Raw genomic sequence first — 27,590 nt, forward strand, 5'->3', positions numbered from 1 at the left:
ACCTAAAATTTTTTGTCACTTTTTTCTTGGAAACCATCAGTTGTTCCCCATTGACTGCAAGAAAAAAACTCATCTGACTATAATCCACATCACTACTTGTCATTCTTTCATGTGTTCTCTGTACTTTAACTCCAGTGAAATATGCGCATGTTGTACATTTTTAAAGTGGCTTGACAACATGGGGTTCATTGGGATTAGAGTTGCTTAATAAGTAATACCCATTTCCCCCCCACCAAGTTCAAAACCAAAAGGGCAGAGGGAGGGGAGGGATGGGAGTGAAGCACCCAGGAATCAGCTATCTCCTTTATTTCTGATAAAAATGATTAAAGAGTGGGGCTTTAGATCCTGTGGGCATGTAGCATAGGCTTGCTAATACATCACTTTGAATTAGAATCATCTTCCCCATCCCTTGCACAGCTGGGTAAACTACAGGCTTCCATCACAGGGGCTGGCAAGCTTTTTATCACAAGTGGAGAGAAGACCAGATTATATCTTTTCTGTAGGCAGACATATCTAGAATGGAGAGGATGGCACTGAACTGAGCATGCTTGACTCTGTTTTTTTTTAATCTATCTCGCTCTTCCTCCTATAATGTGGATTGACTTAGGAGAAGGGAAAGAGGCCAAGGGGTAATGTAAGGTGCAGTTTAAAAACCACCATCTCCATGAAGCTTTCTACCTGTCCCCATGGTATCTGGCTTATAGTTGGCATTTCATAAATATTTGTTGAATGAAATTTTTAACACTTATGCTTGCTTTTGCTAAGCCACATCTCTTGTCTTTCAGTTAGGACCTTAACATTATTTTATTTTTTATTTTCAAGTTCAGAGCTTCTTGATGGTTTCTCTTCCTAAAAATTTTATTTGGCAACTTCGTATCAGTTGATATTTTTGGCTCTGCCTTTGCTGAAGTATCAACGGTAAAATCTAATCAGAACTCTGGCACCTAAATTAACCAGTTATTGTTAAAATGGTTAAAAAGTTGTAGTTTAAACTTAAAAGCGACATTCTTTTAATGTCATCTTGTATTTTGTTACCATTTAGCAATTTCACTTTCTAAAGGGTAAAAATTACTTAGAGAGTGAACTACTGCCTGAAAGAAATCTACTGTACTAAAGTACTTTGGCACAGAGAAGGGAACTAGATGACAAGCTACCTATATTCAGGTTACTTAAAATCAAGTTGACATCTTTTCTGACATGTAGAGAGGGCTTGGAAGTTGACACTGCTATGTTCATAACAAGAAAAAGCTGAAAACAGAAAATCAGCAACTCTTCTTAAATTCATCAGAGAATTGAAGGGCACCCCCCCCCCAAAAAAAGGGAAAAAACTGGCGTGACAGCCAAATTCAGAGAATCCCAGCTTACAGGGAGAAACAGCTGCTGGAGTCAGTAACTGGTAGGAACACTTAGGCTGTAATTGATAACTTGCTGGAGGTTGAGTGTGGATTAGCTTGAGAATGAAAGCTCCTGGGGGCCCTGTGTCAGGGGGACCCCCACACTTCTGTGAGTTTGACCTCTAGAAACCCTACCAGGTTCTCATGGTGAAGGTGGAAGAAAAGTCCCCTTGTGCTCTGGCAGGGGAAGGGGAAAAGTAACCATTTTGTAATATGCCCATAGTGTTCTGTTCTCCCTTACAAAGGCCTGCCTTTAAGGATTGCTACCAGAGCCTTATCTGACCTGGAGGATGGGCAGTTACCCAACTTCAGCCTCCTCTAGCCTTCCTGACTCACATAAGGGGAGAAAAAAGGCTAAGAAATTCTTCTGAAGGTCACAACCCAGCCACTCTGGCCCAGTAAAACGGTGGAGATATAAGCATAAGATTATAGATTGCTTCCCCTCCCCAGTACCTCACTACTACATCAACAGGACTCCAGTGTATTAAAAGTGGGTTACAGCAGAGAGCTTCAACACAGAGACTCTAAGAAGGAATTCCTAGGGAAAACTAGGGAATCCCAGACAACTAGGTAGACAAAAACAAGGACACCGGAAGAAATTGACACCTATAGCTATAGCAAACATTAAGCACAACCTAAGTCCTAGCCAGATTAACATAAAACCTTACACTAAAGACCTCTTTGTTTCTGTTCCTGCTACCCATTATGTCTTGGGTCTTTCAACAAAAAAATTACAAAGCATGCTAAAAAGCAATAAAAATTACAGTCTCAAGAGACAAAGCAAGCATCAGAACTAGACTCAGGTGTGACAGATTTTGGAATTATCAGACAAGGATTAAAATAACTACAATTAATATGTTAAGGGCTCTATGGAAAAAAGTGGACAACATGCAACAACCGGTGGGTGATTTAAACAGAGATGGAAACTCTAAGAAAGAATCAAAAGGAAATGCTAGAAATCAAAAACATTGTAACAGAAAGGAAAAATGCCTTTGGATGGGCTTATCAGTAGACTGGACACAAATGAGAAAAGAATTAGTGAACTTGAAGATATGTCAATAGACATTTCCAAAACTGAAATGCAAAGAAAAAGAAAAACTAAATGAAAAAGTGCATCTTCTCAGAATGTGTGGGATGTAGTGAAATGTAGTATTTACAGCATTAAATGCATATATTAGAAAAGAAGAAAGATCTAAAATGAATGGCCTAAACTTTCACCTTAGAAAATTAGAGAAAGTTCAGTATAAACCTAAAGCAAGCAGAAGGAAAGAGATAAAAATTAGAAATCAATGAAATTAAAAACAAGAAAACAATAGGAGACAAAAACAAAAGCTGATTGAAAATCAGAGGGAAAAATTTTTATACACACAAACACTTAAATAATTGAACACAAAGCTTCATTATAGATCAGAATTAATGGAATAGCCAATAAGTTATCATTGGCATGTGGGAGGCGTGAGGGATAGATGTATTAGAGGGACATCTGAAACAGACCAGCAGCACACCTGCTGCTGTGTTGACTCATTAAGAAAAAGTTCCCACAAAGTAGACAAGAACTGTCAAGGTTTCTAGGAATCTCTTCTAGCCCTGTTAAATATATTGTTAATATTTTCTTTCATACGCAAAGCTTCTATGCCCTCCATATCTCAGATTTGAGTTACTATTGTAGCTTCTTAAGTGATCTCCCTTCATAAAGCCCCCATATTTAGACCAGTCTCTTTTTAGTTCCCCATATATCCCAAGTTCATTTTCTGCCTCTGACTTCCCGGCAACCAGTTGCCATGTGAATTAATCGTGTCTGTCTCTGGTTTGCTATTTTGTCTTTTATATCCTTGAATAATTGTACTCATTACTTAGTGTGTACTTCTCTCTGCTCTTTGAGAGGTTCAGAGGCCAATTATTGTTGAATCCTCAGCACCTGGCATTAAGATGGCAAATAGTAGATGCATGACAAATGTTTATCAGATTGAACTGTGTGCTTGTCCTGCCTTCTTCTTTCTGAAATGCCCTTACTTCTTTTTGCCTGTGCAGATTCTTTCCCTCCTTTAGAACTCATCTAGTCCGTGAAATCTTTCCTGCCTGTCATCTACATTAATTTCCAAACTCTTACTGTATCCATATGCTGCACCACATGGTGAGCTGAAGGAATCTGGAGTGTCCCAAACTTTTATGTAATATGTAAATTAGGATAGAAAGAAAATTACTAGTTAAGAGGTTGAAAACAAGTATTTATTCAATAATTGTTTTGGTAAGGTACTATGCTAGTTTTTAAGGGGTCAAAGATGAATACATCCTTCAAGGATCTTACAGTTCAGTAGGGGAGATAAGACATATAACAAGTAGTTAAGTAGTGACTTTCATAGGGAATGTGTTTTGAGAGTTCGGTTGGGCAGCTCAAGTAAAGGTTTGTGGATTTGAGAGCCACTGGGTAAAATTTAAACCCCATAAAGTAGGCATTGTAATTATTCCTGTCTTATTGATGGAAAAAATGAGGCTCAGAGAAGTTAAGTATCTTGACCAAGGTCATAATGGTCAATAAGTGGTAAAGCTGAAATTTAAACCTAGTGAGTCTGCCTTCTGAATATCTGCTTTTAATCACAGCACCAAGACTTTAGAATCATACAGAAGAGGGGCTTCCCTGGCGGTCCAGTGGTTAAGACTCCGTGCTTCTACTGCAGGGGGCACGGGTTCAATCCCTGGTCAGGGAACTAAGATCCTGCATGCTGTGCAGCACGGCCAAATAAATAAATAAATACCTTAAAACAAAAAGAATCATACAGAAGAATTAGCAACAATAATTGAATGTGGGGAATAATGGAGTACTGCAGGCAAAGACGACATCAGAGGTCACCTGAATGACGTGATTGAAACAGTGATGGTGCCGTTGACAACATGGGGAACACAGGATGAGACATACAAGTAGGAGGAAAAAAATCAGCTGATTTTGAACAAACTGAGTTTTAGGTACTGGCAAGAGGGACACCTAGCAGTTAGAGATATTAAACTGGATATGAAGGGCAGTTGAAAATAGGGCCTGAATGGCCACAAAATATTGAAAGCATGTCTAACTTTACTGAAGTCATGGAAATAAAAGTTAAAAATGTGAGATGCACTCTCCTACCTACTAGATGGACAAAAAATAAAATCATATACTAAATTTGTGAAAATATAGAGGGAGAAGAATTTTTATACACAGTTCTCAAAATTGCCTTTTTTATAGTTGGTTTGTTTAAATCAGGTTCCCAACAAAGTCCAAATGTTGCATTTGGCTGAATGTCTCTTAAGGAGTCTCTTTTAAGGAGTATGTCTGTCTGTTTGTTTGTTTTTAATTGGTTTTGCTTTTTTTCTTTTTCTTCTCGGTAGGTTAGAACAGTCAGAGAGCCTTGAGGAAAACCAGCGAAACCTCCTTCAGATGACCGAAAAGTTCTTCCATGCCATCATCAGTTCCTCCTCCGAATTTCCCCCTCAGCTACGAAGTGTGTGCCACTGTTTGTACCAGGTATGCTTAAGGTTAGAGATTACCATTATTAATCCACAGCTAAATTTTAAAAAATGCTTTACCAAAGAGGGATTTAGCTGCTAATAGTGTGTGGTTGATAATACTGAATCAATTTGGATGAATAATACATTAAGAATTGTTTAAATTGGCTTTAAAAATATAAAGTAGTTTAAGGGGGTACTTTAAAAATAATAAATTTTCCTTGCGTTGAGAACAAGCTTAAAATGCACCAAATCTACTGGGTATAATAGATGTGATTGAAATGAGATATATTATGGAATTTTTGTTGTTGTTTTTATCTTGTACCTAAATTACTCATAGGGTCTTTCACATATGAGGCTGGTCTACTCCTTGTTTTTTGTGTTGTGAAATGCTTGATCCATAATTTTGATTTTTTATTAAGTTCTATTGTGTTTGTGTCAGGTTTTCCCAGGACAGGCTGATGTTTTATTTTATGTAGAATGCTACTTATAAAATATATTGCATCATCATTCATGTCAAATTATTAGACTTTCCAACACTAGAACTGCAAGCAATGCTTCTGAGTTCAGATGTCCACAGTCACCCCCTACTTGCTAAGGAAATTGCATCTGTGTTCTTTTATGGCTTCCACTGTGTTTTTGATCGGCATATGCAGTTTCAGAAATGATTTAATCACTCCAAGGGAGATTAGTACAAATCCACATTAGCCTGTTAAAACTGTGATTCTGGAAGAAACATTAGTGGGCCTGGAGTTTGGGACAGGGGCAGGTACAGGGGAAAAAATTTATGTTTTTATCAAAACCCATGCCTTTTGTGTCTTTTTCTTTGCAGAGTTATCCCCAGCCATTTGTTTTTTAGCACAGGGCTTTGGTTGCTTAGAGACATTAGCAAGATCAGTGAAATTGTCATTTAAAAAAGCTGTTTCAGGCTGCTCTTTGTGAATTTTTCCCCCGTTGCTATTTATAAAGATGTATCTGCTGTATCTATAAAAAAATGTTTCATCATGTTTGTAGATGATGAAGCATACTTAGCATTAAAACTCTCTTAATTTAATTTATCATGACTTTTCCTGCCTTTTCAAAATAGCTCAAGGAAGCTTAGGAGAGCCCCACATAATTTTTTCAGCTAGTTAAATCTGAGACCAGAGGGTGGTTTAGTTATAATATGAAATCTAATACAGTAAGTAATAGCTTAAGTCTGGGCATTATTCAGGTTTCTCTTTAAATCCAATTCAGTCCTTTCTGTTTATAAAACTCGGCAGATAAGAAATGGTGAGCACCTATTAAAAATAGTCTGGACCAACTTCTTGGTTGGCCTAATAGTAACTGTTTTCAGAGAGCAAATGAATTTCTCAAGTGGCAGTAGCTTTGACTTTAGCTGGTTAGAAGTGAACGGGTCCTAACCACCTGGTTACATATATGGTCTCTAGTAGATTTTAGTAGAAATTCTTCATGTGGTTGTCTCCCTAAAAGAAAACAATTTTTGTATCATCAGCAAACTTGGAGTCCCATTTGATAAGGAAAAAGGAACTAAGTGCTTGGCACTTAGTAAGTACTTAGAAAATATTTAATGAAGGAATAAATAACCCCATTTCTCCCACCCAAGTAAACAAGATTCTTGTCAGCTTTCATAGTTAGGAAGGGAGGGAAGTGAAAATGATGCAGAAAATAATGCTAGTTGATAATTGGTGGCTTATTAACCACTATGTGTTGTGCTTTTTAAAACATTCCATAATACAATATCCCATATTACAACAGACCTGAATTATTGTATTAAAATTTCACATACAATTATTCCCTTTAATAATATTATTTAAATGTTAGTGCATTTTGGGGACGTATTGGATAAACTTATTGTTGGAATGTACAATACTATAGAGGAAATATATGCTATGTTATTTATAAATAAAAGTTTGTTTTTTAATAAGTGACTGATTATAGGAAATTTTACATTTACTAATTAAAAATGAAAAACAAATAAACTTTGATCTCAAGATATTCTTTCATTGAGTCTCTTTCCAAATGTAGTTTTTCCCTTAGTTTGCTCTTTTATTTTTATTCATCTTCCCTCTTCTGGCTTTTCCTTGCCCTTTTGACTTTGGAAATAACATAATGGTCCATTTGTACTTTTATGTTGTGCTGTGAGGGATAGTAGTCGATTGTTTTTTTCCCTCTAGTAAATATGTCTCCTGCTTTGGAACCTACTGGGGAAGATTTGAAAGCTGAGTATATTGCTAGCTAATAAATTTCTCTGAGCTTTAGGTCTTGAGTTAGTACTTTTGACTGTTAAGCCTTTTTAAAATCATGGTTTAACCATGTCTTTCATTTTATATGCCTCCTTACTTAGTGGACTGGGTTAAGATTATATAGGAATAGCCAACTGTGAACATGTGTTAGATTTATAACTGAGACATTTTCTCATGTATTTATTTCCACTTTTCCTCCTGATAGTTTTGGAATAATGAGAAAATAATTCCCAGATTGGATATTCTCCTAAGTTGTGGTGAGAGAATTCTGAGAAAGAGCTAAATATGATTCTAAATAAATGTCGTCTTTTCCTAGCAAATGTGCTTCTCCAAACAGAAGTCGTTTACACAAAAATTTTAAGGCTATAATTGATGGTTATATACCGTAATTGAAAATAAAAAGTGTATAAAACTGCATTTTGGGGATAAATTGGGTTACTAGTGCTTTTGTATATAGTCTAAAGTTTGAATCAAAGCTCCTTGAGGAAAGGACCATGTCTTCTTATTTTATTGCTTTCTTCCAGTGCTTAGAATGGTATCTAGCAAGTAGGTGCACAGTAACTACTTGGATGGATGGATGGATGGATGGATGAACAAATATCAAACTAATGCCAAGTTATTATGGGTTATGGTGTTGAATGCACAGAATTTTTAGAATAAAATGCCATGTATGGTGGATTAAAGAATTCTAATTTGTTTTCAAGATATTTTAAAAATAATTATTGTGCCTAGTCTAGTCCAATCAGGAGTCTTTTAATTTTAACAGAGCTCTTTGGCCTAGAAGGAGCTCGGAGAGATGAAACCAATATGTCTCTGTGGGTTTTGGGGTTTGTGTGTGTGTGTGTGTGTGTGTGTGTATGTGTGTGTGTGTGTTTTGGAGACATTCTGATAAATGGTCAAATCTGTGAAAAATTTTAAGCAGGCTTACAGTTTTATTCTGTAATTTTCTCTGCAGTTTCTTCACTTTAATATTAATGCTTATTTCTAGTTGAGCTGATAACATTCTTTTCCCAAACGTTGCAGAGCTTTTAACCTCCTCTGATTAGAACTTTTTCAGGAAGTAGCCTGCAAACAAAAATAAGTGAAATTGTAAGAGTAATCTTTCTTAAAGAGAGAGAGACTAGCTCAGAATCTCTAAAGTGTATTTTTCTATTATATTTAGCCATTTAATGTTTATTTTTTTAATCAGTAGGATAGGAATTCAATGCCAGCTATTGGAAAAAGAACTTTTTAAGTCAATTGAAGGATACACAGAGAAGTATATATAAATATATGTATCAAGAAAAAATTATGTAGACGCATAGAAGTGTTTTTAGAGTATGATCTATTTGTAATGAACATCTTATATAAAATTTATCAAAAGCTAGGATTTAACTGAAATGTAAATATTAAATATCCTCACATTCACTTGAGGAGAGCTTTTCTGCGATTTATAGCCAGAAATAGTAGATATGATTGTCTCAACATTTCTTGCTATTTATGCTTTGGCTTAAAAATGTAATAAAAATTAAAATCCAGAGATAAAATTCATCCCTCGAAATTAAGTTGATTCCTAATTTTTTGTTGATTCCATTTGTGTTACATTTTGATCATGTAATTTTATGTACAAGCCAACATTGTTTTTGTTGCTGTATGTAGTTGGTGCTGTGACTTGTTTGTGCTCATCTCTGTTCTGTAGGCAACTTGCCACTCCCTACTGAATAAAGCTACAGTAAAAGAAAAAAAGGAAAACAAAAAATCAGTAAGTTTGGAGAACTTTTTTTTAGCTGTTTCTTTCAAAGCAAAACAAAAATCTTTTGCTGTTTGTTAAGAACATCTTCACTTCAGCCTATTTGACCTTCACTGTAAAATCATTCTACTAATTCTGGCACAAAGTAGCTTTCATTTCAATTAACCCTGGAATTAAGTTACATTGAAACATTCTCTGTGTTCCTTTGGTTTGATTTATCCCAAAGGTGTTTTGGGGGCATTTGTTGCATTGGATATCCCTGGTCTAATTTTATTATTTATTCTTTAAATTATAAATGAATGCCAAAGAAACTTAATTTCAAGGCCTTAGGAAATGCTGACTCTCTTCATTCTTGCTTCTTGTTTGCAGGTAATGTGAGTGATTTCTTTTCCTAGAGATGAAAGTTTTTCTTAATTGTTAGAAGTACATGGAAGGAAAGTGTCACTTTCTAATAAAATTAGCTAAAGTTTATTTTTTACTTCTTATATTTTTATCTAGACAGTCTCAGCCAGGATTTAGATAATTGTGCTTAGATTATAAAAATTCTAATGGTAAAACAAAACCACTTTTACCTTAGAGAAAATCATTATTAAACTATTGGGACTGAGAATTATAGTACTTCTGAAATAAAGGAAAAGTGAGCCCATATTTATAGAGAAACACCTTATTTGCAAAAATGATATGCATATACTTACCTGCTTCTACGAACTTGCCCTAATTTAAAAGGAAGAAAATTATGGTAGTCATAATTATTTTCTTCCTGTGAGTGACATTTGTCCAAAATATTAACGTGCATTCATTTTAAATTTGCCATTATCTGTCAGTGTGACCGATCTTTATCAGGCTCAGTACTACCTTTGTTCGGACAATCCAAATAAATCTAGAGAAAGATGTAAAGAAAAGCTTCAGGAGTCACGTAGGTAGTTTACTTTAAAAGGTAAAATTTAGTGTAGAGTATTCATCTGGTTTCATCTTTTATTTCTCGTCTGAGCTTTACATATAATAAATTTCTATTTTAAATTCAGAACTAAATTAAAATTTAGAGACATGCTTTTATGTCCATTCAAGAGATTCTTTTTTGGATAGGTTAAGTAAATTTGGTCAGCTGTGAGCAAATGAATTGGATTGGATGGCCATCTTACTTAATAAAAACATTTCTTTCTAATGCTTCAGCCTTCTAATTCTCAGCATATGTGGATTTAACATAATATACACCATCACTGTTGAAATTAATTTACTATTTCTAACACTCTTGTTTGGTGTTTTACTAATACCATTGTGTAGTATATCACATAAATTAAAATTCAGGCTTTCTCTTTTTCTCTAGAGCATGTTTTTTAGCCTTCCTAACATTGCTTTATTTATTAAGATTTTGTCTAAAATTGTTCCTTGAAATGTTTTTTTCTACTAGTGTTATTTTCAGATTTAAAAAAAAAAATGTTTCTGGGTAACACTAAGTTTTGGAATGTATTTCTCAGCACAAGTGATATGAGGTCCTTGTGGAAACAAAGGAAATCTAATTGGCAATTTAAGATATTTAGAACACATTGCAAAGTATGAAGACAGTATAGTTATTATAAATTTAAAATGTTGGTTTATGGAGTTGTTGGCTTAACAGAATCTACTGATCTAAAAAGCAAGTTAACTTTCTTTTGGGGTGTATGTACCATGGATTGTAATATGTAAAATATGGAGAGAAGGTTCTGGCTTCTGGTTTGTAGCTGTGTAATCATATTATAGATAATTCTCTTTATCATACTCAAACATATACTGTAAATTAGATTTCCTTTGAGAAGTTGTCAACCTAACTCAGGTAATTAAGGATAGATGGGTTGTGATTCTCTTGATGATGTACAGTGTATGACTGCCTTTATTTGTAACCTGTAGTTCAGCTTTTATGGGGGGGTGGGCGGGGAGGTAAGTAAAGGGGACATTTGACTGATAATTGGTTTCAGCATTCAGACTGGCCCTACTTTGACCTTTTATGCAGAATGTCTTTTGGATACAAATTAGATTTTTGCAGATTAAAAATAGAAACAACTTGAGTATGTGTATATTATGAGGTAAAATTACACTGATGTTAATTTGTGGTGAAAGGAAAAGAAGTATTTTAATAAATTAACCATAAAATTTGTTGTTGAGCATTTTTATGGATATTGATTGTTTTATCAGGTTTTAGTTCCAAAAATATACTGTTATTGGTGAGCTACATAATTATATGATACATGAAATAATATGTGTTCTTGTAGTGTGGATACTTTTGAGTTTTGACATGAATTATTTTTGAAGATGTGGAAGTTAGTGAAGGTGTAGTACCTTTCATAATTTTTACAATATTCCGTTAGGGAAATAATTCACTCAGATATTCATTAAATTCTGAGATTGAGTAATATTGAGTTTAAATCAGGTATAAATGTGCATCACACTTTAAAAGCTTTTCTGTCTTAGAGAAAACCAGGAAATAGCTACTCTAAAAGTGCATTTTAAAAGAGTTCTCTGTGTGCATATAAGTAATTGATTTTTTTGAGCCACTTTCCCAGCAGGTTAGTATTTTACAATTAACCAGTCCTTTGGAAACCAAATTCTTAACTTTTACTTCTTTAAAAACCATTTCAGGATTTTAATGGATTAAACTGAATATATGCGATTCTTTTAAAACAACCTATTTGCAATTATAAATATAAAGCAGTTTTTAATCCCGTTCCTTCTTGCTAACTCACTCCTTAAAGGCTTTAAAAATTTGTAGGTTTGTTGAGGTGTTTCTTATCTTTTAAGATTAAAATTTGTGAGTTCTAAAAGAAACAATCAGTAGCAATGGTGGTCTGTGAACATTCTAAAATTTATGAAGTTTTGTCTGTGCGAAAGTAAACGTTCATTTTGCTGTTCCTACTCCCCGAAAGGTTAAACACTGTACTAGAGTAGTAAAAGCACTTGTGTTTTCTTCTTAATTCTGTTTCCAAAACTGTATTTCAGCTAAAAATAACTAAAACAGTACTTAGGTTTTAAAGCCATTCTTCTAAGACTGCTGTGTTTAGCCACCTTCACCGGTTTCCTCTTACTGAGGTGTAAGCTTGTCCTTCATGCAATAGCACTCCAAGTACTATAACACCAAGAAAGCTTCCTGAGCTATGCAGTATACATGAAGGTGAGAATATATTAGTTATAACTCACCCTTGTTATCACCTCTCAGAAAGATTTTCTCAGCTTAAAAATTCATTCTCTAAAGTCTTATTTTTACTAACTTCCTATCATATATAGTTGAAAATTATTTTAAGATTTTAGGCAGTGAATAAGAACACATTTAAAATGTATACCACATGAAGCACTGAAGAAAATAGAATGAAGTGAAATGATTCTCATTCTTTCCAGAGTTAATCTTGAGTCAGTCAGCCATGAGAATTCATGACAAGAAGTATTATTTTTTTGAGGCATTGTGAAGAAAACTAGAGCTGTGTGAGATTCTGCATATAAATCCTGTTTTCTCATTTTCCCCCAGTAGCCTTTGAAATGCAGGTTTATCCTTGGAATCCCAGAACATTGAGTGGAGCACTGCGGCCTTGCCGTTAGTCAACACTGCTTTAAGCAGCAGTTAGGCACGCTAAGCATGAATAGTTGTAGAGATTTAAATGTTATATGAGTGTTCTTTAAAAATAAATATGTGTGTTATCTGTAACAAATGTAAATTTCAGAAAACTATAATTTTCATGTGTTAATTTAAAACAGGACATGCTAGGAAAAGATGGGAGCTGAGCCAGCTTCATAGCACTTTGCCAGTCTAATTTACCTTCAAAGTGGAATGTTTTATAAAGAGAAAAAGAGAAAATAAATCCATTTAAAATGTTGAGCTCACATTGTTTTTCAGTGTGGGCAACGATTTCTTGTATCTTTAACTTTTTTTATTTGACAGAATTACAAATTGAGGTACACATAGGGGTTCTCTCTTTTGCTGGTGGGATCCTGTTTTCTTTTAGGTCCCCAAGAATTCCCATTCCTCCATGGTTTAAATAATAAGTAGGCCCTTATAAAGCATTCTGATGAAGAAAAAGAACTGGCAATAATGTTACTTGTAAGTAAGTTTTTTCTCTCGATAGGAATCAAAGAAAACTAAGTTTTGTTTTGTATATGGCAAGCATTTTGCTCAAGAAATTTAATTGTACCTGGTATACAGCAAAATGTAAGTATTTACCATTAGGTATTGGATGTTTCAGGTGTATGCTGTTGAAAACTTATTTAGCTTTGCCTTACAAGAGTTGACCACACTCTCATGTTTTGTAATCTTAGTAAAATATGATAATCCTTGTGTGAAAATTTGTTCTGCTTTTGTTGCTCATCAAATCTGCAGTATAAACAGTGATGATAAAATTAAGATCTTTTTTCAGATCTCTTCTGCACAACTCATCTATGAGACTTCTCTTTTTTTCTTAGATGCCTTTATTGTGCTTTTAAATGATAGAGGGCAAGAATTGAGGATAAATTTTTGTTTACTGATGTTTTGGGAGTAGGAAAAATTAGACATGTGTTGTTCACAAGGATTGGTCTTTCAGCATTTTTGTGCAAAGTTTGACTTTCAAGCCCTTTCTTCCCATTTCCTTGTTTTAATTCAAACCATATACTGAATTCTCCACTCCTTGTTTTTAGGTGGTTAGCCAGCGTTTCCCTCAGAACAGCATCGGTGCAGTGGGAAGTGCCATGTTTCTCAGATTTATCAATCCTGCCATTGTCTCACCATATGAAGCAGGGATTCTAGATAAAAAGCCGCCACCTAGAATCGAAAGAGGCTTGAAGTTAATGTCAAAGGTGAAGAATCATTTTGATAAGATAGCTATTCAAAATTTCTCTTCCATAAATTTTCAGTTTTTCGTATTCACTGTACTTTCTCTTAATTTTTGAAATGCCCTGTGGTTTTCACTTATATGCTTTTGTTTTATTTTTGTTTATATTACAAAGAAATTCATTAGACTGATACCGATGGACCTTATTATCATTTGAAAATATTTTAGCAAATGTCTTCTGAAGATGGTTTTCTATGTAATCATTATGGATATTCTGAAATGGAAACCAAAATGTGTACTATATGATTTTTAAATTAAAAAATACATTAAAATTTTAATTTGTATTTTATATATGTAAATATATACGTGTTTATATAATTATATTCATATTTGGGAAAGCATAGAAACAAAACCAAGTATTTATTGAATGAGCAATAATTGATTTTTAACTACCAGTAGAAATTGTATCAGTGAGAAAATTAATATTTTGTAAAGAATGTATGAATGTGTAGCTTTCATAAATAAATCATCAGACCCTTTATAACCCTATTTTATTGTTCAGGTACTTCAGAGTATTGCCAATCATGTCCTTTTCACAAAAGAAGAGCACATGCGGCCTTTTAATGATTTTGTGAAAAGCAACTTTGATGCAGCACGAAGGTGAGCAGCCAGCCTGATACTTAGCCAGTTGCTCTGTTTGGATCAAATATTTTCAATTTCACTCAAGTCTATGTACTTGATCTACATGAAGCTCCTGTGTAGGTTGTTTTCTTTTTTCTCTCTTGGTCAAGAACATAATCTTATTTTATTCCACTATAAAAGACAGTAATGAAATAAAATGATATTCTTTATAATCTGGTAGTGATTTCCGTATTTAAAAACCAGGAGGGGTTTTTGACATATCTCCTAAAATAAAGGATTTGAGTTTGACACAATATGGAGGAGAGGAAGAAGGAAAAAGATTTCTTTCAGTAAAAACTAAAACCAAACTGGTACAGATAATGCATTATAGTGTATAATCACAGGTTTTTTTGATGTTAGAATATTTTTGATACTTTAATTTGGATATGTATGTAAACTAAAAAGTTACTCTTTAAACCACGTGATGCAAATGCGTAAGATTTTGTTCATGAGTAACTGGATAACTGTTGAAGTTTTATGATTTTAGAAAACTTGAGTTCTGCTAGGTTCCCATAACTAGCTAGTTGCTTCTCTTTCTCTCTCTGAGTTGCTGGTTTATCTGTAGAGTAGGTATAACACTATGTTTGCCTGTGAGTTGATTTTAGAGAAGCAAATGACATAACTTATGAGAAAGTGCTTTGTAAATGTAAGTTGACATCAAGAATTTTACTTTTCATACAGTGTGAATCTAATTGTTTTGGCTCACAGTCTAAGCTATACTTGTACAACACTGTCTTCCAATTTTTCATTATAGTTCCTGCGAACTTCTGTCTAATTGGAGTTTAAAAGGTGTACTGTTGGACTGCAAATCACATTGGAAAGAAAGTGAATGTCAGCATAGGATTTATATTCTGGCAGATTGACTACCCGTAGAAAGTTAAAAGAACAAAGGTTCTGATCCTGGCTTTGACCTAAGAGCCTGTACAGACCTTTGGGGAGGTCTTTTGTCTTGTCTGGGCCTCCATTTCCTTATCTGTAAAGTACTGGCTTCTCTACAAAGTCTCATCTGTTTAAATTTCATTGTCTGACCTCAGAGCCTGCTCTGAAGCTGTAGCCAGGTATCAGAAATGGAAGACCAACTTTCTCCTTGTCTCTTCTTGTTTCGTTTAATGATAAAACCTCCATATTTGTAATAGCAGTAATTTCACAAAGTTACTTCACATAGATTTAATTCAAGCGTAGATATGAGTATATCTGGTTTTTGAAATTCTAATAACTTTGCATTTTTGAAGGTTTTTCCTTGATATAGCATCCGATTGTCCTACAAGTGATGCAGTAAATCACAGTCTTTCCTTCATCAGTGATGGCAATGTGCTTGCTTTACATCGTCTACTCTGGAACAATCAAGAGAAAATTGGCCAGTATCTTTCCAGCAACAGGTAAAATTTCCCTGTCATGGGGATATTGAAAAGTCTCAGCTTAAATTTTTTTTTTTTAGTATTTATTTATTTGTAATAAATTTTTGGCTGTGCTGGGTCTTAGTTGCAGCATGTGGGATCTTCGTTGGGGCATGTGGGATCTTTATTTGTGACATGCGGACTTCTTAGTTGCAGCATGCATGTGGGATCTAGTTCTCTGACCAGGGATCGAATCTGGGCCCCCTGCACTGGGCATGTGGAGTCTTACCCACTGGACCACCAGGGAAGGCCCAGTTTAAATTCATACCAATAAAATTATTGGTCATGAATGCTTTTTACTTTGCATCTTCTTAGATAAGAATTACGATTTGGAAAGAGAAATGTAGACTCTTTTTAAAAGTATATAGGCAACAGGTTAAGTCATATTAAATGATCAACCAACCTACATCAGTGCTACAGACTTTTTAAAAAATATTAAGCTAAGAGGGAATTAATCCTCTGGTGGTCCAGTGGTTAGGACTCGGCGCTTTCACTGGGTTTGATCCTTGGTGGGGGAACTAAGAATCTTACAAGCCATGCGGCACAGCCCAAAAAAAAAAAAAAAAAAAAAAAAAATTAAGCTAAGAATTCACAAACTAGCCTTTTGGGTTTTCTCTGGTTTGCAAACATAATGTACAACCAGACATAGAGAAATTTAAATATACTAGAAGTTCAAGTGAGTATTGGCATCTGAATCTGAAGAGCAGCTTAATTCTTAGGAATTTAATAATTAAAACATTGCTATTCTATTACAATCCTATAATAATCCCATTTGTGATACTCTATATGCAAATAGCTTTATATAGACAATACTTAATAATTGAAAATTATTAATTTGGGAATTGTTTCATTTGCTGTTTTTAGTTAAAGTCTCTTGTAGCCTGAATCATTTGCTGTCCTTTCTAGTTATGTATGTTTATAAAGGGCCCAAATTCCTACGTATGAGTTCTCTTACAAAGGTAAAATGAGTCCAGATTACTTTTAAATGGCAATAAAAATGGTTTGCTCATTCATGGGAAAAATAGAAGACCATATTAGGAAATGGGAGTTTAAAAGAGAGAGCATTTTAATCCTTTAAGAGTTGTTAATGGCTTGAAGTAGACATGGGTTTGACTAATATGTGCCTAAGATAGAAAGAGGAAGATGCTTTCTGTATCTGTGTGGCACTTAAACTGTGGAACTTTTAAATGCAAGCGTTCTTTTAAATGCATTTTTTAAGCACAAACTCTTATATAACTTACAATCATATTCATGTAGTTTAATACTAGAGAGTTTTTCTTCAATTTGGTTTTTTAAAAAAAGACACATTCCAAACATAAAAAGAAGTATAGACCATAATGTAACAGAGACCCATGTCTACCACCTAGCTTTAACATTATTTATTTTTCTGTAATTACTTCAGATCTTTATAACATTTTATTTCTTGGGGAAGAAAAGGTATTACTTCTCTCTTGTGTAACTGACAAGAAAAAGGAAATTACCGGTATAACATAGGTACATATAATATAGTTTTGTGTGGTTTAAAATTTTACAGCAGTGATACACTGAGTATAGTCTCTTCACACAATATTCTATTTGAGATTTATCATTTATATAACTTAGTATTTCATTGAATGACTATATCACAGTTTATTTTTGTACTTCCTAAATGATGGATATTTAGGGTTTCCTGTTTTTTATTATTTTAAATAGTGATGTAATAAATATTCTTCATGTTTGTCTCCTTGTGTATTACCTAAATGTGTAATTGCTGAGTTCTGGGGTATACACAGCCTCAACTTTACTAGATGTTGCCACATTACTTTTCACAGTGTACATGCTTATTTACACTTTGACAGCACTGTTTGAGAGTACCTCTTTATACACATCCTCATCAAAATTGGCATTAGCAAACTTCATGATGTTTTTGCCAGTTTGATGTTTGTGAAGTAATGTCGTTATCTTTAGTTTTAAACGTTTAATAGTTGTTGAAAATTCATATTTACCCTGATAAGCAGAAATCTGATATCAGGGACAGTATGTCCACTTCCTAAAAAGTGGATCAGAATGTTATATTTACTTGCTGATTGCCCATTTAATGGTAATGGATTAATGCTAGAACAAAATGAATTTTTATGTGAATTTTGTAGTATGGGGAGTGGTCATATTTCTAAGACATCTCAGTGTAAACTTAAAACCCCTGAGCTCTTTTGGATTCTGTTTACAAATTAACAGGAACCACCAGCTGACAGTAAAAAGAAAAGCAGCCAGTGACAATCTAAAGAAATGTGTTCTGCTAAATGTGAACTGCTACCTTTTTCCTAAGTAGTTTGCTATATCTAGGGATCACAAAGCTGTTGGAAGACGACCTTTTGATAAGATGGCAACACTTCTTGCATACCTGGGTCCTCCAGAGCACAAACCTGTGGCAGATACACACTGGTCCAGCCTTAACCTTACCAGTTCAAAGTTTGAGGAATTTATGACTAGGTAAAGTATCACCTTGAAATGATGATTGCTTTCTTTTTCGATGAGATGCAAGGTTTACCACCAGGCCACTTGTTAGATATGCTTGTATATTTGATAGAGAATTATTAGAAAGGATGTACTTAATGACCACATTGCCATGTTTTGGAATCCCACTTTTCTCTTACCCTATATATTGTTGAAATATGCTTTGTTTCATAGTTGATTTTCTTATAAAAATAATAGCATCTTATTGAATAGTACTTTGTCATATTGTTTTGAGGTGTTTTTGCGTTTAATAGTTTAAAGGGAGGGTAGATAACATTATTTTCATATTATAATTAGGGAAAACAGAGTTCAAAGTGAATAATTAATTTGCCTAAGATTCCATACCTGATTCATAGGTCCTTTGGTTCAAAGTGCAGAACTCTTTCTACTACACTGTAACATTTTTTAGAACCCTCCTGAAAATTAATGATACTAGCTTCTTTTAGATTGAGGCTCAGAAAATATAGTTTACTTTAATATTGCTATAAAATTTCTGTAGACATTTGTTTTGAATCTCATTTAGATGGATTTAGTTTGGATCCTCATTGTTAGACATTCACCACTATGATGTTACAGTGAAGATAGTTTGCTGAATTCTTTAGTCCTTATAAAGTACCTTTCATACTACTTTGCACTTAGTCACTTAGTGTTTCATAGGGAGTGTGGGTTAAGTGTTTTGTTCATGGTGTGTGCCAGAGGCAGAGAGAAAAAAGCAGAATATGACATTCTGAAGTTAATTCACATTAACGATTTGCACATAATGTCCCAGGCATTGTAAGTGCCTGGTATTAATCACATTACATACAGGCCATAGTTTTGTACACATGACTCCCATATTTTGATACTGTTAAAAGAATGTATGAATGTATAACAATCTCCTTTCAAACTTAATTTTTATCTTTAGCTCTGTTACTTAATTTTTATCTTTTTAGCTCTGTTACGTTTTTCTGTGTAACAAATGCTTATTCCTATGTAATTAAAGGAATATTTTCCATACAAAATTTTCATGTTACCTAGCTGAAAATTGTGCAGTCCAAAAATGTAAAACTATTTTTTATGCAACATTACTAAGGATGTCCTTGCCATTTTTCCATCTTTCAGAGAAAACCTCTTTATTAGTCCTTTTACCTAAGACCCTACCTTCCTTACAAAGCAACCTTCTGTCTTTTTGAACACTAAATGATGTAATATGTGTAAGGTACTTAGAACAATGTCTCGTGTATATATAAACTGTTTAATAAATATTAGGTGATATTTTTGTTCTGAGTTCCTACTGATGCTGAGACTCATTTTTCTTTTAAAAAAATGGAAATAGCTTTATAATGTTGTCAACCATAAAAATAAAAATTGTTAAATTATTCAAAACAAAGAAATCTAAAAAAGAAAGTAAAACGTTTTCAGTTATTTCATCCCTTAGAGATAATTTAGTTAACATTTGGCAGATAGCCTCCCAGTCATTTACCTATACACATGTGCACCTATTTGCCTTATCAAGTGATATCTATGTTGTTTCCATTAATATTAAACAAATGCTGACCTGGCACAAGCAATATGATGAACTGAGGTAATGCAGCCTCTCCTCCCACCCCCAAGACACATAGAAAAACTAGGTAAAAGAAAATGTATTTTAATAATAAAGTAGCACAGGGAGATCAGCTCGTTGCTTTGTGACAACCTAGAGGGGTGGGAGAGAGGCTGAAGAGGGAGGGAATATGAGGATATATGTATATATATAGCTGATTCACTTTGTTGTACAGGAGAAACTAATACAACATTGTAAAGCAATTATACTCCAATAAAGATATTTTGAAAAATAATAAATGCATACATAGCTAGAAGAGAATTTTGGAGCAAATTACCTAGTATACAGTCAGTACAGAGAGATAAAGAAATGGAAAATATGAAAGAGTTTAAGAGATACAAGTGAGAATGAGAAGGTCCAGCATATCTAATAAATAGAGCTTAAAGAGAATAGTGAAGAGGTAATATATGAAAGACAACAAATGAGAATTTTCCAGGGTTGTTGACTGACAAAAATCTTCAGGTTAAAGACACACACTGAGTACTGAGCAGAATATATAAAAATTAAACCATGCCTTTTTTGGAAGTATGTTTAAATATATATAAGAGTATAATTATAAAAGTGATATTCAGAATCAGGGAGATTAGAATGGACTTTTAATAAATTGTGTTGGTACAACTGTACCAGTAAGTAACCATCTGGAAAAAGATAACGCTATTTGTGAGGATAAATTCCCATAAAGAAGAACAGGTGGGCCTTTCTCACTCATTCAGAATCAGTAAGCCAGGAAAGAAAAGGTTGATAAACTGAACTCTTAAAAAACAAACAAGTAAGTAAAAACTCAAAAATTTATGTCTAGAAAGAAAAATGATTAAAAACAATTCTATGGTTAATATCCCTGTCCAGTAGTTTTCTTAGCATTATCCTAAGAACCACTGTTTGTGGTTCAAAGAACAACACCTTGAATTTTTTGGTACATGTTAACCACATTGCCCTTCAGAAAGCGTGTTGCTTTTAAAATATTTTGTCATTTTGTATATTTTATCATTGGTGCAGTTGTGGATTTTTGTAGATATTCAGTGGACAATGTAAAGCCTATGAGTTACTCTATTCTTTTTTTTCTTTCAGGCATCAAGTACATGAAAAAGAAGAGTTCAAAGCTTTGAAAACTTTGAGTATTTTCTACCAAGCTGGGACTTCCAAAGCTGGGAATCCTATATTTTATTATGTTGCACGGAGGTAAGAAACACTATGTTTTATCTTACCAGAGCTTTTAAAATGATACCAAATGTAGAGAGACAGGAAGTTTGGTTTTTCCCATTTGATTTTACTAGAATTGGAGACAAGTTTTTCTGGGAGAATGTAGCTGGGTAAACAGCCATCTTGTCCCTAAATGATGCTCAGTACATTAGAAATTGCTTTTCAGACTACCTGTTTCGTATTGGCTTCTCTTTGTTACATCAATTTTTTTATACCACGTTACAATGAATTAATTACAAAGAGTAAAAAAAATCACAACTTTTTATTTTCTGGTGTATTCTGATTAAATACTATCCATCACATGATACTCAGAAAGTTTTTTTTAAACGGAAAGAGTCTTAGTGAGAACTTTTAGTAATATGCTGTGTAAGACAACATCAGGGTGATTTAACAAACAATTCAGAGACACTATGGGAAATTTCTATAAAGATATGGCACAGGTGACAGCCTGAAAAATTGATTGTATTTGTTCATGCTGCCTTTCAGTCCAGGCTAGTTCCTAGAAAACCTTTCTGGCAGTGCTCCTCCTTCACAATAGGTATAATGCTTGCATTGCTTTCCCTGCCATTGTCTTTTCTTTCTTGCCTCATTCTGCCTTCCTTTTGAGAACTTGTCTGTGACGTTAGTCAGTTTTACTTCTTCTCATTTAGTGTGACATAAACTCATGGTAATTGAACCTTAGGGACAGTGTGATATAATAGAGAGACCACTGGCTTTGGAATCTCAAGGACTATGTTTACTCTTGTTCTGCTGTTCCACTAGGCTCTGGGAATTAATCTTTCTGAATTACCTCAATTTAACATAAATTGAGGAATTATGTCAGTAGACTTAATGGTCATGAATGGCAAAAAATTGGCAGTGTATAGGAAATAAATGGAGGTTGAGAAGTAGTGGCAGAGGAGTGAAAAAAGGAAGGTGGGAGGTGGGAAACTCAGTTAATTGGATAATTCAGGTAGCGTTAACACCAAGAAGTCCTAAGAACTGGGGTGTTAGGGAATCAAGAGGGCATAGAAACTTGCATTTATCCTTAGCCCCTCTCTTTAACAACTCTGAGTAACATCTCTTCACCTTCCCATGAAAGTCTTCTACCTTTTATCTCAGATGCTGTTTCTAAATTGCCTAAGATGATTTTAATTTTCTTTTGCATTTGAGATGAACCCTATTTGTATTCCATCCCCAATCTTTAACACCACCAGTGTTTGTTTTTTTTTTTTTTTTTTTTTCGGTACGCGGGCCTCTCACTGTTGCGGCCTCTCCCGTTGCGGAGCGCAGGCTCAGCGGCCATGGCTCACGGGCCCAGCCACTCCGGGGCATGTGGGATCTTCCCGGACCGGGGCACGAACCCGTGTCCCCTGCATCGGCAGGCGGACTCTCAAACCACTGCGCCACCAGGGAAGCCCCACCAGTGTATTTTGATTTTCCCTATTTTGTCGAAGTAATTTACAGTGAGACATTGGTAAGAGAGGTAGATAGACATATGTCTCTCCCCTGCCCCTTTAAATTCTTGTTAGTTTACAAGTCAGAAAGGTTTCTGGAAAACCTCAAAGCTGAGTTTTTTCTTCAGGATCAGAGTGTAAGATTGTGTTCGTTCTCTGCAGTGGTCTGTACTATACAGGCCAAAAGGAAAGTAGCATGGGCCTGATGCAGACACCCTCTGTGGTATTAAATCAGTGGGATTTCCAAGAAACGTGTTTAATATGGTGACTTGAGAGTACTAAGGATTCCCGGCTCTGCTGCTTCTTAGATAAGTTAATTTTTACGAATCCGTTTCTTCATATGTTAAAGAGGGGGAGATGCTTATAAAAACTATCCTGCCTACATCTCCCATAATGTATTTTGTGACCTATAAAGTTCTGTACAGAGTATATTTGAGGTTTTCTTTTTTGGTTGTTTTTGTTTTGGGATATGACTTTACTAATTTCAGACTTTCAGATGTTTCAGTTTCTTACTTAGACCTACGAGAGTGCCTCCTGGCCTTCATTGTCACCTGGTGTGAAGCTTCCGGTCCAGGACAGATGAGCACGTAATAGCTCAGAGTAGAGAGAGGCCCAGTTCCTCCACTGTATACAAAAGCAGGGCAAGGTAGTAACTCAGCCAACTTTGTCAGAGAACACTTAGGTTTGACTTTTTGATGTTCCTTTGTTTTTGTGGCTTAGACTACCATGTATTAGTTTATGTCTTTTGAGCTGTGGATTCCAGTCTCCTTACAGATACTCCACAGACATTTCGCACTTGAAATGTCCAAAATTTAATTCAGTGTATATTCAAATCAACTTCTTCTTCACGCCATATTCTCTTTCTCAGTAGCATCACCATCCCTTCTCACTCTAGAAACCCTAATCATTTAAAATTCTTCCCTCTTTCTTTTATCCTCCTCATTATCAATCACCATGTCTGATTTTAGTTGTGTGATCTAGGCTCATCAGTTAGGCTGTTTTAGTCAGGGCCCTGTTACTACAAAGAAGGCATTCTTACTGTCTCAAGAAGATAGGCCTCAGGAAAAACATGAATTAGAGCAGGGCCTGCCCAGATGTAGACAGAACTTAGATGTCTGTCAGTCCTGGAACCAGCTTGCGCTAATTCTCTCTTGGCTTCACGTTCAAGTCTACCTCATAATTTTTCTCTTTCTGTATTTCTTCAGTTTTAGCCCCAGCTAGTCAGTCCTTCATTACCTCAACACTGCACACTTCAATTCCAGAAGGAGAACATGTTCAGCTAAAAATACCTGTTTGGCAAAGCCCTTAATGCTATATGCTGGCCAGCCAGTAGATTTCTGGCTGCCCCTAAGTCAAGTACTTGTTCCTAGCCTAGCAGTCATGTGATTCAGAATAACCTCCTAGTGCTATTCCTTTATCAGGGGCTGTCCTGTGTTTTAATTTTTTTGAATTGAGTCTTAATGGTTTAATATCACTTTTCGGTACTTTGGAAATGTCTTTTGAATTCATTTCCCTCCCACTGCCATTAGTGAGACTCTCTTATTAGCTTTAACCTGTACTAATGCAGCATTATTCTCCTACTCCCTAAACCCCACATAACTACTTCCAGGTCATCTTTTTATTTATTTATTTATTCATTCATTCATTCATTCATGGTTGCATTGGGTCTTTGTTGCTGCGCACAGGCTTTCTCTAGTTGCAGCGAGCAGGGGCTACTCTTCATTGCGGTGCGCAGGCTTCTCACTGCAGTGGCTTCTCGTTGCAGAGCACGGGCTCTAGGCGCACAGGCTTTAGTAGTTGTGGCACGCGGGCTTCGGTAGTTGTGGCTCGCGGGCTCTAGAGCCCAGGCTCAGTAGTTGTGGTACACAGGCTTAGTTGCTCCGTGGCATGTGGGATCTTCCTGGGCCAGGGCTCGAACCCGTGTCCCCTGCATTGACAGGCTACTTCCAGGTCATCTGAACGTTGCTTCTGGAGGCAGTTTCCAGTTCAGATCTAATCTTGTCTCTCTCCATTTGTTAAATAGAGTTCCCATATAAAGTCCAGGTTCATTTAAAGTCAGGCATGCTGGGTGTTCCATAATTTTGACTTAATTTAGTTTCTAATCTTTTCCTGCTATTGCCTCCTATACACTTTTGCTCCTAGCCTGTAATAGTTAAAGTACCATAAATATAAGGACAGTTGTTGCAGCATTGTTTATAGTGGCAAAAAACTGAAAATAATATAACTGTATCAAAAGGAAATTGTTGAATAAATAATGATACATCTCTATTATGGAATAATATGCAATGTGTTAAGTCTAGTTTGCTTGTTACAAGTGATAGAAATGAAATTTAAATTTGTGTGAACCAGGAAAGATATCAGTTGCCACATGTACCCAAGAAGATCAAGAGACGGACTGGCTTCTTGCATGACGACGTGCAGAGCTTTGAACAGTATCATCTGGAGAACATCTGTCTTCTCTGTGTCTTGACTCTACTTTCTTTGTGTTGATTTTATTCCCAGGCAGCTCTTCCTAAGCTACAGCCAGTGATGGTTTGTGTTCTCCCAGCTTAACAACCCAGTGGAAAAACACTTCTTTCCCAGTAGTAACAGCAAAAGTACTGGTCTCATTGGCCTGAGTCACCTGCCAATTTCTGAGGCCTTCGCTATGGCAAGGGGAATGGAATTTCTTGGTTGTCTGTGCCCGAATTATGTGCCCATCCCTGGAGCTCAGTGGTGAAGCCAGCTTGAACTGCATGAACTAAAAGGGGTGGGGGGATGGGAGCAGGGTTTCCCAAAGGGAAATTGGACTGCCGATATCAGAATGAGGAAAAATGGATTCTGAGCAGGAGAAAGTAACAGAAGTCCTCTAATGCACCTTTAAAAAGATCCAGAAGGCTGGCTCTGACATTTATCATGCAAGGTGCAGAGGAATGTGGGTGTGTATGTGCACAGGCATATGATATGTATAGACTGTGAAGTGTGTGAAAGTATACACATTAAACTGTTCACATTGCTTATCTCAGGGGAGTATGATTGGAGCAGGTAGAGGATCAATTATAGTATTTCTATTATATATCTCTGTTGTTTGACTTGTTGCCAGGGGCACATATTATTTTTGTCAGAGTAATTAAAAATATAAAACCCAGAAGTACAATGAAGAGTCTTCCTCTTAGGAATATTGTGATACCTGGCAGTTGCCTTTTGGGTGTCAGTAGTAGCTAAAACTTACTGAGTGCTTTCTCTGCATCAGGCAAACTGTGCATATTATATACTTTTTCATTTAACCCTTAAAGTAACCTGCTGAGCTATTATTATTACCAGTGATTGACTTGTGTGTAAACTGAAATTTAGAGAAATTGTTAGTCATTCACAAATGTAGGTATCAATCAGAATGACCTGGGAAATTAAAGCAAGCAAATGTATATATCCCAAGGCCCTACCTGGGCTGCCAAATCAAAATTTCAGGGTAGAGCCTAATCTGTATATCTAACAGACACCCCAAGTGATTCATTCATAGTCAGTTTATTACTGGTTTGTTTGGGAGTCTCACTGGTCAGGTATTTAATTCATGGTGGTACAACTAGTAAGAATCAGAGTTGGGTTTCAAACCTTAACAACTGCACTATTAATAACATGATTATTAAAAAGATAACATGTTTATTATCACTGTTAAAATTACACACTAGGTTTTTAGGTTAAATCAGTCTTTGTAGACCAGCATGAAAATCTTACCAGTAGTTATGGGACATATTTCTGTAGGGAAGAATTCTGAATTCTAGGCATCAGATTTACAAATGACCTTTTGCAATAAAGGACAAAAGTTTACTCTAAAATAATTTTGTCATTGGAGCAGCTGTAGTCTGCATTCCAAAGGTTAGCCGAATTGGAACCTTTTTTACTGTAACAACGTATTACTATCACACATTCATGGAATATGGTGACACAGATAGATGTATTGTTTTGTACAGCAGCGGGCACCAGGGACCGGATTTGTGGAAGAACAATTTTTCCACAGACCCGACGGGGGTGGGGAGGAGGAATGGTTCAGGTGGTAATGTGAGTGATGGTTCAGGCAGTAATGCGGGTGATGGGGAGCGGCAGATGAAGCTTCCCTCGCTTGCCTACCACTCACCTCCTGCTGTGCGGCCCGGTTCCTAACAGGCCTAGGGGTTGGGGACCCCTGTTGTAGAGCACTGTAGTTTATCCTTTTGTCTATTTAATAAAAAATAAAATAAATACAAAAACAACACACGCCACTCCTCAGTCCCCATCCCCAACCCCCTATCCGTTACACACACACACACACACACACACACACACAGAAGCATACTTTGGTTAAACGTTGCCAACATAATTTCTTCTGTTACACCTTTAATGTAAAAACCTGAGTTTCAACTCAGTTTTGCAAACATTTAAAAGGCAAACGTGGTATTTTGCTTTTTTAGCATTTATAAGGAAGGAAACCGTCATATTAAGGTAATAATTAAGCTTACACAATTAAAATTTGCAAACAACCAGATTGAACTAGGATATGATAATTAACTCAGAAGTAAGTTGAAATAAATTTAATTTTCCTAGTGTGCTTGTCATTCAGCAGATATAGTGAACTGAGATAGCAATGCAAACAGTCCAAGTCCACTTCAGCTTGAGTGTACACAAAACATCAAAAATATTACATAGAAAAGAAAGTGAGTGCTGTCCACTGCATTCATTGTGGTGCCGCCGCTTTCCGTGTTCGTGGTTGTGGCTGTCTTTGGGACCACTTTTGTACACTTAATTGCCTTGAGATTTGAAGTTGTCTTGGGATTTGAAGTTGTCTTGAGATCCAGAGATGCTTGGAGGTCTGGAGTTGTCTTGGGATTTGAAGTTGTCTTGGGATCCAGAGATGTTTGGAGCTCTGGAGTTGTCTTGGGATTTGAAGTTGTCTTGGGATCCAGAGATGTTTGGAGCTCTGGAGTTGTCTTGGAATTTGAAGTTGTCTTGGGATCCAGAGATGTTTGGAGCTCTGGAGTTGTCTTGGGATTTGAAGTTGTCTTGGGATCCAGAGATGTTTGGAGCTCTGGAGTTGTCTTGGGATTTGAAGTTGTCTTGGGATCCAGAGATGTTTGGAGCTCTGGAGTTGTCCTGGGATTTGAAGTTGTCTTGGGATCCAGAGATGTTTGGAGCTCTGGAGTTGTCCTGGGATTTGAAGTTGTCTT

The 27,590-nt window shown here is 35.6% G+C and overlaps 1 protein-coding gene across 6 annotated transcripts in view; it reads left to right on the plus strand.

Annotated features, from left to right (window-relative positions):
• Nucleotides 1-27,590, plus strand: part of NF1 (neurofibromin 1) — a 248,699-nt gene that overhangs the window by 133,793 nt on the left and 87,316 nt on the right. For 4 of the 6 annotated variants that reach the window (XM_082678058.1, XM_082678063.1, XM_082678062.1 and 1 more), the window contains 7 exons: nucleotides 4,758-4,893; nucleotides 8,799-8,861; nucleotides 13,488-13,646; nucleotides 14,184-14,281; nucleotides 15,535-15,681; nucleotides 18,022-18,168; nucleotides 20,843-20,953. In XM_082678058.1, coding sequence (XP_082534184.1) covers nucleotides 4,758-4,893; nucleotides 8,799-8,861; nucleotides 13,488-13,646; nucleotides 14,184-14,281; nucleotides 15,535-15,681; nucleotides 18,022-18,168; nucleotides 20,843-20,953 — 861 coding nt within the window. The remainder of the gene's footprint in view (nucleotides 1-4,757; nucleotides 4,894-8,798; nucleotides 8,862-13,487; nucleotides 13,647-14,183; nucleotides 14,282-15,534; nucleotides 15,682-18,021; nucleotides 18,169-20,842; nucleotides 20,954-27,590) is intronic. The other 2 variants (XM_082678060.1, XM_082678061.1) reach the window with 1 other exon arrangement.

Source organism: Grampus griseus (genome assembly GCF_964374135.1).
Source record: "Grampus griseus genome assembly, chromosome: 20".
Classification (NCBI taxonomy): Eukaryota; Metazoa; Chordata; class Mammalia; order Artiodactyla; family Delphinidae; genus Grampus; species Grampus griseus.